The 13,437-nt window shown below is 40.8% G+C and overlaps 1 protein-coding gene across 2 annotated transcripts in view; it reads left to right on the top strand.

Annotated features, from left to right (window-relative positions):
• SPIRE1 (spire type actin nucleation factor 1) overlaps positions 1 to 13,437 on the top strand; it is a 92,000-nt gene that overhangs the window by 57,084 nt on the left and 21,479 nt on the right. For both annotated transcript variants that reach the window (XM_035125596.2, XM_035125597.2), the window contains exons 9-10: positions 8,638 to 8,804; positions 11,386 to 11,476. In XM_035125596.2, the coding sequence (XP_034981487.2) occupies positions 8,638 to 8,804; positions 11,386 to 11,476 (258 nt within the window). The remainder of the gene's footprint in view (positions 1 to 8,637; positions 8,805 to 11,385; positions 11,477 to 13,437) is intronic.

The following is a 13,437-nucleotide window of genomic DNA, read 5'->3' as shown; positions in this document are numbered from 1 at the left end:
AGGTCGGCAGTTCGAATCCCTGTGACGGGGTGAGCTCCCGTTGCTTGGTCCCAGCTCCTGCCAACCTAGCAGTTCGAAAGCACGTCAAAATGCAAGTAGATAAATAGGGACCGCTACAGTGGGAAGGTAAACGGCGTTTCCATGTGCTGCTCTGGTTTGCCAGAAGCGGCTTTGTCATGCTGGCCACATGACCTGGAAGCTATACGCCGGCTCTCTCGGGCAATAATGCGAGATGAGCGCGCAACCCCAGAGTCGGTCACGACTGGACCTAATGGTCAGGGGTCCCTTTACCTTTACCTTTATCTGCTCTACAATTGGCGGCAGTAATGCTTCTGGATACCAGTTGCTGGAAAAACAGAGTGGGAGAATCTTTTTGTGCTCAAAACCTTCTTGCGGATTTACTGCAAGCATCTGGTTGGCCACTGTGATAATGGGATACTGGACTATATGGGCCATTGGTCCGATCTAGTAGACTCTTCTTGGGTTCTTATGAATTTATTCACAAACCATTTATAGAAGATTAGTTCTGTTGGTTCACCGTACCAGTGTAATGCTCCACCAAAATGTTGGTCCAGAACTCCCTTCATACATGAACCAATGACAGGCATGATCTTCTACCCATGGCCTCTAGGCTCATGCAATTTTCCACCACTTTCACATGTGAATTTTCCTTCCCTTTCATTTTCATATGGCAAGATCAGAGCTAGGTTTGAAGGAGTCCAGGAGAAAAGCACCTCCTAGGACCTCCCAAATCACCTTGGTCTTTGCATCAAGTAAGCTTAACAAGTAGTTTTGTCTCTTCTTAACATGTTTTCTCAATGTGGCAGGTGCACTGCAAAGTGAAGCACTTTCTGAGGGTATTGCCACCTGTCATTTTCATTTCCCAGAATACCTCTTGGCACCAGGTCCCAGAAGCATTCTGAAGAAAAGCAGATGGTGGGTGGATGCAGCCTTGGCAGCCACTTTGCAGCATGGACACCACTTTGGTAGAAAGAAAGAAAGAAAGAAAATGAAAAGTGATTTCAGAGTCTAGCATTAGCTCTGAATGGCCTTTCTGGGGCCTGTGAGTCCCAGCATTTACCTGACCATTGCAGGTGCTCACAGTGGGCCTGAACCATAATGATGATGATAATAATAATAATAATAATAATAATAATAATAATAATAATAATAATAATAATAATTTATTTATACCCCGCCCATCTGGCCGGGTTCCCCCAGCCACTCTGGGCGGCTTCCAACAAAATATTAAAATACAGAAATCCATCAAACGTTAAAAGCTTCCCTAAAAAGCTTCCCTAAAAAGGGCTGCCTTAAGATGATGTAGTGTAATATCACATGTGTACTAGTATTTCATCTAACCATGGTAAGCACCAAATCAGAGTTTGCAACCATCATTAAAAGTAGCTTTCAGAACTAAGGGCTGAGCTAAGTAGGGCTAGCAAAGATTCTAGTGCAGGCATAACATTAGCCATGGCTAGTTCTGAAAATCTAAGAGAGAGAATTCACATGGAAAAGGAGAGGAGGAAAGGAGATAAAACGAGAACTTACTATTATTTCTTGAACTCATAACCTTATGCAGTTGTTTCAATTGATACTTTCTTTTTTCTATTACTAAAATTATATGTGCTACATTAAACAGGGTGACATCCAGTGATACCTGCCTGCTTGCACAACAATGCTTAGTGTTTTCTTCTCCCCCTTTCAGCCCCCCTGCATGCCCGCAAAATATGCTCCAGAGGAGCTGCTGTGGGGAGGAAAGGGAGGTGAAATCCTGTTGCACAAATGGACACCTACTTGTAATATGTTGGACTTGGATCTGACCCATAACCTTTCACACTAATACATTAATATGCTGTAGATTTACTATTTAACATGTTACAGATTTAAACCATGCTTTGGATTTGAATATTATCTAAAGAGCTTTTGCTCTTCTGTTTCTGTTTAAAAAGTTTTATAACAGGCAGGCATTTGCATCACACAGAAATGTGATGTTGGTACTTTATCGTCTGAATTCTTAACCTTCTTCTGAGTTGTGCTTTTGGGGAGCAAATTGAGGAGTTTGTGGATAGAAGTGGGCTAGCACATGATCAGCACAAGCTTCATTTATGATGATTTTGGATTAAGGAAGAATAGGCTGTATTCAGGAGTTTTCTTTAACTGTGTTGCTGTATGTGTGTGTTGTGTTTTATTCAATTGTTTTAAAATTGATATTTCCATTTGCTTCCATGTTAATTGGTGCTTTCATCATCAACCTCCCTGCTTGTTTTGTCTGATGACTTGATGTTTACAAATAGGGAATCCCTCAAAAAGGAGAGCAGTAGTCTTATTTGTATTATTTTTTATAATGTTTGTCTAAATAGTTTAAGCATAGTTTTTGTTTTTGAATTAGGCTCTGTTATTTTCATCACTATCTTTCTTAATCGTTTATGCTGCTGGTTTTCAACCTGTGTGCCGTGGCAACCTGGGTTGCCTTGAATGATAGTCAGGGGCAACACTGGTCTCTGTTCTTCTTTCCTTCCCTCCTTCCTCTGATGCCCTTTCATGTTATTGCCTCCCAAAGGCTTGCACAGCTGTTTCAGGCAAATGGTGCCTCTGGTGCTGGCCAGGGGGTGCCTTACCGGCCCCTGTGGGGCAGTGTGAGGAGGCATCTCTCTTTGGGGCAGGAGGGGCAGCTCAGAGACCAGGGATGGCAGAGGACTCCCAAGGAGAGGAGGCTGAGGGAACACTCCACAAGGGAGGGTGTTCGAAAAGGGGTGAGCAGCTGCCAGCTTTGCAGGCAAGGGGTGACATAACTGGGCTCCTGAGCCCCACAGGGGTGCCACAGAAAGTATGTAGTTGGTCAAGGGAGCCATGGACCCAAAAAGGTTGTACACCTCTGGTTTATGCAGTACCATTGCTTTATGTGACACCTTAGATTTTCATTGGTAAAGAACAGCCAAGTCTCTACCTACAAGGAGCTTACAGTCTTAAAACTGAGAGTGGGGGGCAATGGGCAAGAAAGGGAAGGAAAGGAAATAGAGTGCAGAAGATTGGTAGAACTGGAGGAAGGGTTGTAACAGGAAACAAGGGCTTAAAGTCAGAGTGGACATGTGGATGAAGAAGCATTTTGAGATGGTCTGAGCAGCAGTAGGGGTCAGTGTTTTGAGCAAAGAGGACTGAGTGAATAAAGAGGATGTGATAGGAGGCTGTAAGTAATGGAAGGTCTCATCTCTATCAAGAGCTGAAAAGATTTCCAGCTGCTCTTCATAATCCTGTTGCTGAAGGTGACACCAAAGTGTGTCAACTATCAGATAGACTCTTGGGAAGATCAAGGGCGATGAGAATCTGTCTGTACATGCAGATGGAACAAGGATCACTGGTTTAACAAGGCCCTTGCTTTATGTATACCTCAACAGGTTGCCACAGAACCACAACTCTACATTAGTCCTTCAACATTGGACAAGCCACTAGCCAAAAACCTATGTAGCTGTATAATTTTCACAGCCTGGTTATACTTAGATTTTTATTACGGAATCTCCCTTGTATAAATCAGAATGTTTTTGGGGGAAAACACTAAGGAGAGGGAGTCAAATCTCATGGCCCATCAAACATTCCAGTAGAAACCTGTTCCATGAGGCTGCCTTTGTCGCTAGAAAGGGGAGGCGGTGCATGCTAGCCACCTTTTATTGAATTTGTGTGAACTAGTGAGTGGCTGCAACAGGAGGGAAAGTGAGTCCAACCAGTTCCTCCATCTGAGAGTTGTCTCCCACCCTGTAACCACTACAGTTCCCTCAGGTTTCTGACATTTACCCTCCAGGAAGGTGTTGCTTTAAGCATTTGCTGCCATACTTAGTTTCCCCAGAATACCTATTCCATCTCTTAGTGTTTGCCAATGTGTATTAGAGGAACATGGGGAATGCCTATGGAGCCACTGACTTTAAAGTTATCAGAATATGTTAGTACATTGGTCATGCTTGCTGTTCATATTTTCATCGCCTCTTAAATTTAGACATCCCTTCTAATTGATACTTCTAGTCAGTTTTAGCAGCTGGCTAGACAGAAGTGTTGGGAGAGGAAGGTTTTTTGTTTGTTTCTGTTTTTAACTTAAAAGTACTGCTTTCTTATTTTAAAGATGTGTATTTCAGTGGTTTTATGTAAAAGAGGGTGACAGGGAGTGTATTTCACATTATATGCGATTTTATTTATGTATGTAAAGTGCTGCCCATCTTATTTTGGTTTGCATTCAGGTTCTAACTAGATGATAGAAGAACTGAGGTACAAGAAAGGGAGAGATGGATTGTTCCCCTAACCCAGCTATTCTTGGATTATCCGCTCCCCCAAAATGTAACTGGAAATCCACTTCCATAGAGCTTGTAAATTAAATACTTTTTAAGTCTGAAGCTGAAGCAGTTGTTCAATTGATCTTGAAATGGTTCTAATAAATTACTTGATGTTTCGACCAGCTGTGCAAAGAGGATTCAGTAATTAATAATTTAACAAAGATCCCACCAGGGAACTATTTTCAGAGGAAACGATAACTCTTATTCTCTGAACCCATTGTATACTAACAGGGAAGTTACAGAGGAAGCTATTTATGGAAATTAAGAAGATTAGGAACAGATTCTTTAATATCAGTGCACAATTTCTGGTATTCAGCTACTTAATAGAATCAGGAATTTTATCCTTAAATGAAAAGGCCTGAACTTGGATTTCTCCTAAGAAAGTGGATTTGATCAAAGACATAATGTGATCTAAGAAATAGATGGTTCTCCCTACTTCTGTCATGCTCACCATCTAGTGCAGTTTATTGCAATTGAAAGAAGAGACTTCTAAATTTCTTTGATAATCAATTACTTGGTCATCAAGGAGAATGACAAAAGAACCAGGACAAAGGTTTTCATGACTAGGATTGTGAACATAGTTATGCCTAGGGAGACCTGTCAAACATCATCTCCACAGATTAATTTGTGTTTTTTATTTTGCTTTTTTTCCAGTTTTCTTACTTGATGAACAAACACAGTCAATAAAATAACCAAAATAATAAAATGACAACATCAAACAAAAAAGGGGGAGAAAAAACATACAAAAAACATACATACAACCATAATTCCATAAGTTCTTACACACGGATTTATGACACCCTATTCTTTAATCCCAATTCCTTTTCTTCTCTAATAGGCTTCCGTCCTCCACAGATTAATTTGGTAAGGTGTAGAGCAGGGGTCAGCAACCTTTTTCAGCTGTGGGCCGGTCCACCGTCCCTCAGACCATGTGGTGGGCTGGACTATATTTTTTGGGGGGAAATTAACGAATTCCTATGCCCCACAAATAACCCAGAGATGCATTTTAAATAAAAGCACACATTCTACTCAAGTAAAAACATGCTGATTCCCTGACCGCCCGAGGGCCAGATTGAGACTGGTGTAGACGCTCTGGGCTACAACTATCCATAACATTTTCCTTTTCAAGGAGAAGGAATTCCAGCAGGTTTAGCTATACATACTGAATTCCTTCTTCTAGAAGTGCAGGTGCCCTGTTCTCTTTCCACCCAGCCACCCCACTGCTACTCCAGCATAGCCACACTCTGGACATCAGTTGTTTTTAATTCTGTTTTTGATTAGCAGCATCTAGGGTTACATTGATGTGGTTAATAATAAATCATGGTTTATTGAAACAAGTCAATTTCATAACCCTAGCTTTGAAGTTGGCCTTTTCAAGTTATAACTAGCCACATGTTTAAGTATGGACTAGCCACACAATCATATTGAATTGGGAATGCATTTCATGTTCTTGTCTAAGGGTTCATCCACAATTCCTTTTGTGCCACATTTCTGTGTCCAAACCTGCATTTTACCACTGAATCGGGGCAAACAACAATAGGGTTTTCTGCAAACAGAGAGCTTTAAAGTGCAAGGCTGTGCCTGGAAGAGGAAGTCTGGATAATCCCTAAGTCACCTTGTGATTGTGAAATCAGCACCAATTCTGAGACTTTTTTTATTTTTCTGTCATCTCCAGATTGTATCCATATCTAGGCAAACAGCATATTAAAAATCCTAAGCATCTGTTCTAATTGTCTTTTCCAATGAAAGCTGCTCTTGAACACAAACAGCATATGGTTACATGATTGGTCATGTTCATATATAATTTATGTTCTCTTTGATTCATTTGGTAAGCACAGTAATCTGTACCTAGAAAGAAAAGGTGAATTCCATTTTGGTTTTGTATTATCTTGTTTTACACCTTAGTAGTTTTGATACCAAAATGTCATATCATTAAGGCTTTTCTGCATACCTATCTACGGTTGGAATAAGCCCCAGTGAAAACAAATGGACTTACTTCTGAGTAGACATGTATAGGATTGCACTATACACTGTAAAAATATCCAGCTGAGCCGTTTTCTAAAAAGGAACGCAACCTGTGGTATTTGATAGCTATTTTTCCATCTTGGCAAGATGAGAAATGTATATTCTGCAGCCAGGCTACTGTTTGTCTTGGAATTGCTGACTAACAGAGGAAGTAACTGCTATTGCTTCCCATTTGTCTGACTAAATTAATCTGTATTGAATTAATTAATTATCATTTCAGAGTTTATACTGACAAAAAACAGCCTTTACAAGCAATGTATTTACAGTAATTTTGTGGTGTGTGAGAGATCTAATAGCTAGTTGTATTTTTTGCTGTAAATTTAAGAAGGTTGCCAGAACTATTTTCAGTCTGAATACTGGTTATAAGTAGTTGCTACCAATACTGTATTTTATTCTATTTTTTACTGGTCTGAAGACATTGTGGCCTTGCTTCTCTTGAGATAACTAAAAGCTGGGAAACAGTAGGGATATATATCATATGACAGAGGGATACCAGTGTGTGTTGCAGCAAAAACAATAGAGTGTTTTGTGGCACCTAAAACACCTAAGAAATTCATTTTGATGTTTGTTTGTTTGTTTGTTTGTTTGTTTGATATTCTTTGTCGGAAGCTCTCTGGGCAGTTCACAGCATTAAAATAAAAAATAAAAAACACAAAACACATAATAAAAACAAGAACAAGAACAAAACAAATCCATAGCAATCCCCCATAAACTTCCATAGACTACAGTCCTCTTCATCAAATGTTACCTGCAGCTGTGTCTGTATATTTATCTACACACACACACACACACACACACACACACACGGTACATACACATGTTTGGCAGGGAAGAGGAATGTAAACAGTGAAGTCAAAGAAAAGCAAAAGATGGTGGAAATAGCATAACTATCACAGTCTGCACTTACCTGTATATCATTTTCCTTGCACTTCACTATTTAGAATCCTCCTCCCTCAGCTCCCTTCGTACATCTGTTGGCTGTTGTCCACAAAAATGTGTTAGGTGCCACAAGACTAGTTTTATAAATTATATATCTTAAGTGGTAATAGAATTATTTAAAGGTAAAAAACAAATGTCCCCCCCACTACATATCAGTTGCAAAATACTTAGAAGTATGACAAAAAAAATAGTCTGCTAAAGTGCATTTCAAGCTATCCTTGAGCTTTATCCTTTTCTTTTTGTTATATTTTCTGTTTGTGTGTATATTTCCTTGCGAATTTCCTTTGGGTTCTGCAAGGTATAAGTAGCTGGCTGCTGATATGCTAAAACTGTTTTTAGCAATATTGGATGGATGATTTGTTTTTCCATGGTTTCACAAAATCAAAGTAGATTTGCCTCTAAAAATAGAAGCATAGATTTATATACAGTAATTGGAATAGATTATTTACAACACCCATCCAATCAGGGCCTGGGATATTCCGTAAACAGAAATCATGAACCTGACTCCCAACCAAGCCTTCCTTGGTGCCCATGTGCACCAGGTTGGAGACCTTCCGTTTTTTAGTTTATAATTGCAGAGCAGTTGCTGGAGCTGGAAGTCCTTTGATCTTAAAGGATGCTTGGGCAGGGGGCAGAAGTATCAGGGGTGGCTTCCCCACCTAGTAGCCAATCCTGTTTGCTTCCTTGTTGCCCTCTGGCCATGTGGAGCTGACAGTAGGCACTTGCTTCACCCCATGAAGGGACTGTGTGGGGGGGGGTGTGTGGGTGTGTATGATTCAGAATATGCATTTGGGCAGAGAGTGAAAAATAGGTCGTAGAATCATAGAATTGGAAGGGACCACGAGGGTCATTTAATCCAACCCCCTGCACAGGAATCTTTTGCCCAACATTGGGTTGGAACCCACAACCCTGGCATTAAGAGTCTCGTGCTCTACTGACATAGCTGCCTTTCAGCACAACTGGGGGAGGGGAACTGCTTTGTAGTCTAGTAGAAGTACAGGAGGGTTCACATGGACAAAAGTGCTCCCCACGTTTTAATGTTTTATTGGTTTTATTGAACTTTGAGCAAAGGGTTATCTGCTAGAAACACAAATAAGTTTATAATTTGAAAGATCAGATTTTTGAAAGTACATTTGTGAAAGTCACATGCTTCCCTTCCTCCTCAGATCCACTAATGCTTTTCTGTCGCATCACATCCACATTGCACTCCAATGTCTGTAATTTTATAGAAAAAAGAGATAAATTTCACAGTTGTGAAACTTCAGTATTAATTGCACTGTGAGAAACAAGTATAAGTGGAGTATACTTTTCTACTGTGCCACCACAATGATTTTTCTCTCCCCCCCCCTAGATGTATCAACACCAGAGGCCTCCAAAAGGCTTTCAGAAAGCTGTCAGAATGGCAGCTTTTCATCTGAAGCAAAGGTGAATGGCATTGGTGCTACTAAGTTGACAGTACAACGGAAGAGACTTTTGAAAGCTCCCACTTTGGCTGAACTGGATAGCTCAGATTCAGAGGTAAGGTGCTGGTTAGTCCAAACCTCTTTTCAGGATTTTCATTTTTGTTGATTAATTTCTGTTTTGTCATAATTTATTGTTCAAGGTATTATATATTTGTTTTTGGAATAATTTTTAACCTTCGCTTAAGCCAGAAAAGGTTCGCAGTGCAATTACAGATCAATACAAGCAAATTCCTGCCCTCAGACTTAAAATCTAAAAAGACATGACAGAAAAAGGGAAAGGACTAAGGGAGAAGGAAATAAGCAAACTTAGGTTTTAGTTACAAGTTACCGGTACTCTAATAATCATTGGGGGTGGTGGTGGAAGAAGTTCAAGAAGAGGCGGAGCCAAAGTTATTGGTCTCTTAGTTCTGCCAATGAACTGCTCTATATCCCTTCTCTTCCCTTCTGCCTTTTATAATCGCCACTGTCATATGATGATCAGATGGAGGTGTCTGGCTTCTCAGCAAAGCTGGTGGCCCTGCATCCCTTGATGGTTGGTAGCTCAGGAACTAGAGTGGAGATGAGAGAGACTTTGGGCTGTGAAAGATCTTTCAATAAGTTGCATGTGATTCCTGTGCCCAGCACTGCACATTCTTTAAACTCCTGAGTGAAGAGGAGGCACTACAATATTTGCCTGTCCATGTTTGGTGTCTTTGGGAGTTCTGGCATGGTTTTGTCTGATTCTTCTTGTCCCAGGGAACTTTATAGCCCTTCCAAATTCTGAAAGCTCAGGCTGAATAACAGCACATAGTATTTCTTGTAGAATAACAGTTTCTATCATAGACTGTCACAAGTCTTATCAGAGTTCAACCTTCTTTCTGCTGTTGTCTATATTCAGTGATAGCTTACAGTTGGGTTATAGTGCTGTATTCCCTCCCCTAAATAAAACAAGTAATGAATCAGTCTTGACAAAATGTGAGGTTTTCCACATTTCCTTTTAAGATTGACAACCCAATTCTAAAATTTAGTGAACAGAACCCAAGTAGGTTTCCATGAACCTTTGCTAGGACTCAAGGTCAAAGCAGTAGTTGAACAGGTGACTTAAGGGATGTTCTATGGGGATTCGGTTTGTTTGGCTAACAGAGGCAATTGCAAGGAGGCACGCCATCAAGCAAGTAAACTTCCATGCACCAGTAAGCCAGGTAGCATTCCTGATGCCTATAAAAATTTCCAGGTCATGCATGCTTGTAACAGAAGTATTCACCTCTTTCTCACCCCACCCTCAGCTACTGAGGAGTTGGAACAGACAAAATTACAATTCCAGGATATTTTTATTACAAAATGCATTGTGATAAAATCAGCAAGACTATTAATAAATGGTAATGTAACAGACAAAATTGACATTTGTCAATTAAAGTTAACTTTTATTTAACTTAAAGTCCTGACATAGAAGTCTTGTTTACAGATGGATAGATAGTTCAAATTTGGTTTATGCCAATTTCACACACACACACACACACACACACACACACACACACACACACACACATATATATATATATATATATATATATATATATATATATATATATATGTCTGTTTCAACCCAGAGGGCCAAGAATTTCATCCCCACCCCCTGCCATATCATTTTCTTCAGAGTGACGACACATAATCACAAATTATTGTCCCTGGGGCCTTTGCAGCACCATTTTTAATCCATGCAACAGGAGCTGTAATTTGTAGCTGCTCAGAATGGCTTATACTGTACCTTTTTTAAAAAGTTAAAAATGAAGCTCGTGAACCACCTTGTAGTATTTGTTGTGGATCTGGATTCCAAAGAGAACCACGTTATGACCTGCACAGAAATCTTTGCTTGTGTATCAAGTGAGTTTGCTTTGGAATATGGACTTGCAAATTTCCACCATGCCATGTCTTGATTTGGTGATAAAGTACTTAAACAATAGCAGCAATCAGTGAAAGGGCTTGAGTGTAATTTCTGGGCTATAGCTGATTTAACTGGAAATTCCATTTTTGAAAGAAGATGCCATAAACGAAAAATGTAAAGCTCCTGTTACTGGCAGGGGACAGTGATTTATTCAATGCTTATAGCCAGGAGCATACAGCTTGGATTGTATATCATATAAATAAGACCTTAGGTTGAATTTCATGTTATAATAAATTGAAAGTAAATTATCAATACAATTTAAAGAAATAGGAAAAATGCTATATTGAGTAGAAAAACCAGCTAAGTAATCATGTTATACTTTATAAGTATGTAAGCCGCAAACTCTATTCTAAATTCAAATGAATAAAAGTAATATTTGTTGAGTATACACATAAGAAAAGTTATGAAAACAGAGCAAAGAAGTACATGAACAAAGGTGTTGGGGGAGGGACAACCACAATATTTTGTAATCTGTTATCTTCTAGCAATATTTTTATTAATGTGATCCAATGACTATATATACTAGTGTTTTTCTGTATCTTGTGTTGATAAAAACTCTGATCATAGCACATGAAAAGTTTGTTAATAACTAGAAAGTAGTTTCTTTTAATTGAAACTTGTTAAATAAAGTATTGTAGATGTTGTCTGCTTTTTAAAGTGGAAGCAACTGATCAGCAAGAACATCTAAATTGACCTATTTTCTTTCTTCCAGGAGGATTATGTACAGAAATCACCCAGCAGCAGTAGTATTTCTCCCTCCCAAATGGAAGATACATTTCCAGATACCATATCTGGGAAAAAGGGTAAGAATCCAACCTTTGAAAAACTGTGCTGTACAGTAGGAACTTCTAGAAGCAGATTACTCTAGCAAGGGACACCCAATTCACTAAGTTAAAGGAAACCTACGCAGCAACATGGGTCTATCTTGGACATATCTTTTAAGGAGAGCAGAAAACCGGTTGTGGAAAATTCTTTTAAGATGAATTAATATGGTAATTATTTGTAATAATTCGTAATATAAATATAAATAATTGGCAAAAAAGGAAAGTCCTGGTGTCCAGGGAGTCTGATCTGGAACAGACTAAAGGAAAATACAGGTGTGATACTTCAGGATCTATTGACAACCTTTGCATCAACTTTTAAGTCTTGAACATCTGAAATCCTCATGATCTCCTGTGATTCTATAGATTTGTACTGACCATAAGAGGAGTGTTTGAGCAACACACTTGTGTATCACCTCTATCAAAACAGCTGTGTTGGCATATGGGGTAGCTACAAATGTGCTGTTTTGAGGTCAAAACATTAAGAGTGATACCTGCGGAAAGGAGAGGATTATGCTTTTGTAACTCCATGGTTGTTGTTTTTTTTTAAAAAAACTCTTCACACTTTCAGATGAGGTTGTGATTACTAGGGAGCAATGCCCAATATTTCTACTCACTAGGTGTAGAATCCTGCTGTAGCAAAATCCACTGGTAGTCATGTGAATCTGTAGGGATGCGGTATAATGAAGCAAGAAATCATTTAGCCATATTAGAAAATACTGCTAACAGTCTGTACAATTGTACATATGTTAATTATTTGAAAGCTGTATCTTTATAGCAACCACCAATGTAGTGAAGAAATGTTGCAATGTTGCAATGTAGTGAAGAAATGTTGCAATGTTCTAGTGGTTTAGGTGTGGATTGAGTAAGGGAGTTAAATCATTAGTTTAACTCAGCGTTTCTCAACCGCTGTTCCGCGGTACACTAGTGTGCCGCGAGAGGCTGGCTGGTGTGCCGCGACATGCCGCGGCGAGAAGGGCGACTTGCTGCCTTGTCACGTGCCGCCGGCCTTGGGCAGCCCCCCCCCCCAAAAAAGAGAGAGAAGAGGCCAGGCGCTGCAGGGCGCTCCGAGCGCTCGGCACTTTGGAGCGCTCCGCTCTGCAGCCGCCGGCCTTGGGCAGCCCCCCCCCCAAAGAAGAAGAAGAAGAAGAGGCCAGGCGCTGCAGGGTGCTCCGAGCGCTCAGCGCTTCGGAGCGCTCCGCTCTGCAGCCGCCGGCCTTGGGCAGCAAAAAAGAAAAGAAAAGAGGCCAGGCGCTGCAGGGCGCTCCGAGCGCTCGCCGTTTCGGAGCGCTCCGCTCTGCAGCCGCCGGCCTTGGGCAGCAAAAAAGAAAAGAAAGGCCAGGCGCTGCAGGGCGCTCCGAGCGCTCGCTGTTTCGGAGCGCTCCGCTCTGCAGCCGCCGGCCTTGGGCAGCAAAAAAGAAAAGAGGCCAGGTGCTGCAGGGCGCTCCGAGTGCTCGCCGTTTCGGAGCGCTCCGCTCTGCAGCCGCCGGTTCCAGGCACCGAGGCGGCAGGCCTCGGGCAGCCCCCCCCCCAAAAGAAGAGGCCAGGCGCTTCAGGGCGCTCCGCGCGCTCCCTGCTGCTACAGCAGCAGCAACAGCGGCCGGTTCCAGGCCCCTCTGGCTGGCTGGGGCGCTCGGTGGTCTCGCTCTACAGGGCATGGAGGTATGTCTTATGGAGGTGGTGTGCCTCGTGATTTTTTTCATGGAACAAGTGTGCCGTGGCCCAAAAAAGGTTGAGAAACACTGGTTTAACTAACCTCCTGATTTGTTTAGCTTACTCTGGGTTGATTTCACGCAAAAGTATGTGGTTTATAAAGAAACCTTAGCCCACATTTTTGTTATCTTCCCCTGAAGGTGTTAAATATAAAATAATTTTATTAGATTTTGGCTTGGAAGCTGAATCATTTTTATAAATTTACCACCATAATAAATACATTGAAAATT

The sequence above is a fragment of the Zootoca vivipara genome, chromosome 8 (genome assembly GCF_963506605.1).
Source record: "Zootoca vivipara chromosome 8, rZooViv1.1, whole genome shotgun sequence".
Lineage (NCBI taxonomy): Eukaryota > Metazoa > Chordata > Lepidosauria > Squamata > Lacertidae > Zootoca > Zootoca vivipara.
Note: the sequence above shows the minus strand (reverse complement) of the source record. Positions and strands in the feature narration are given on the sequence as shown.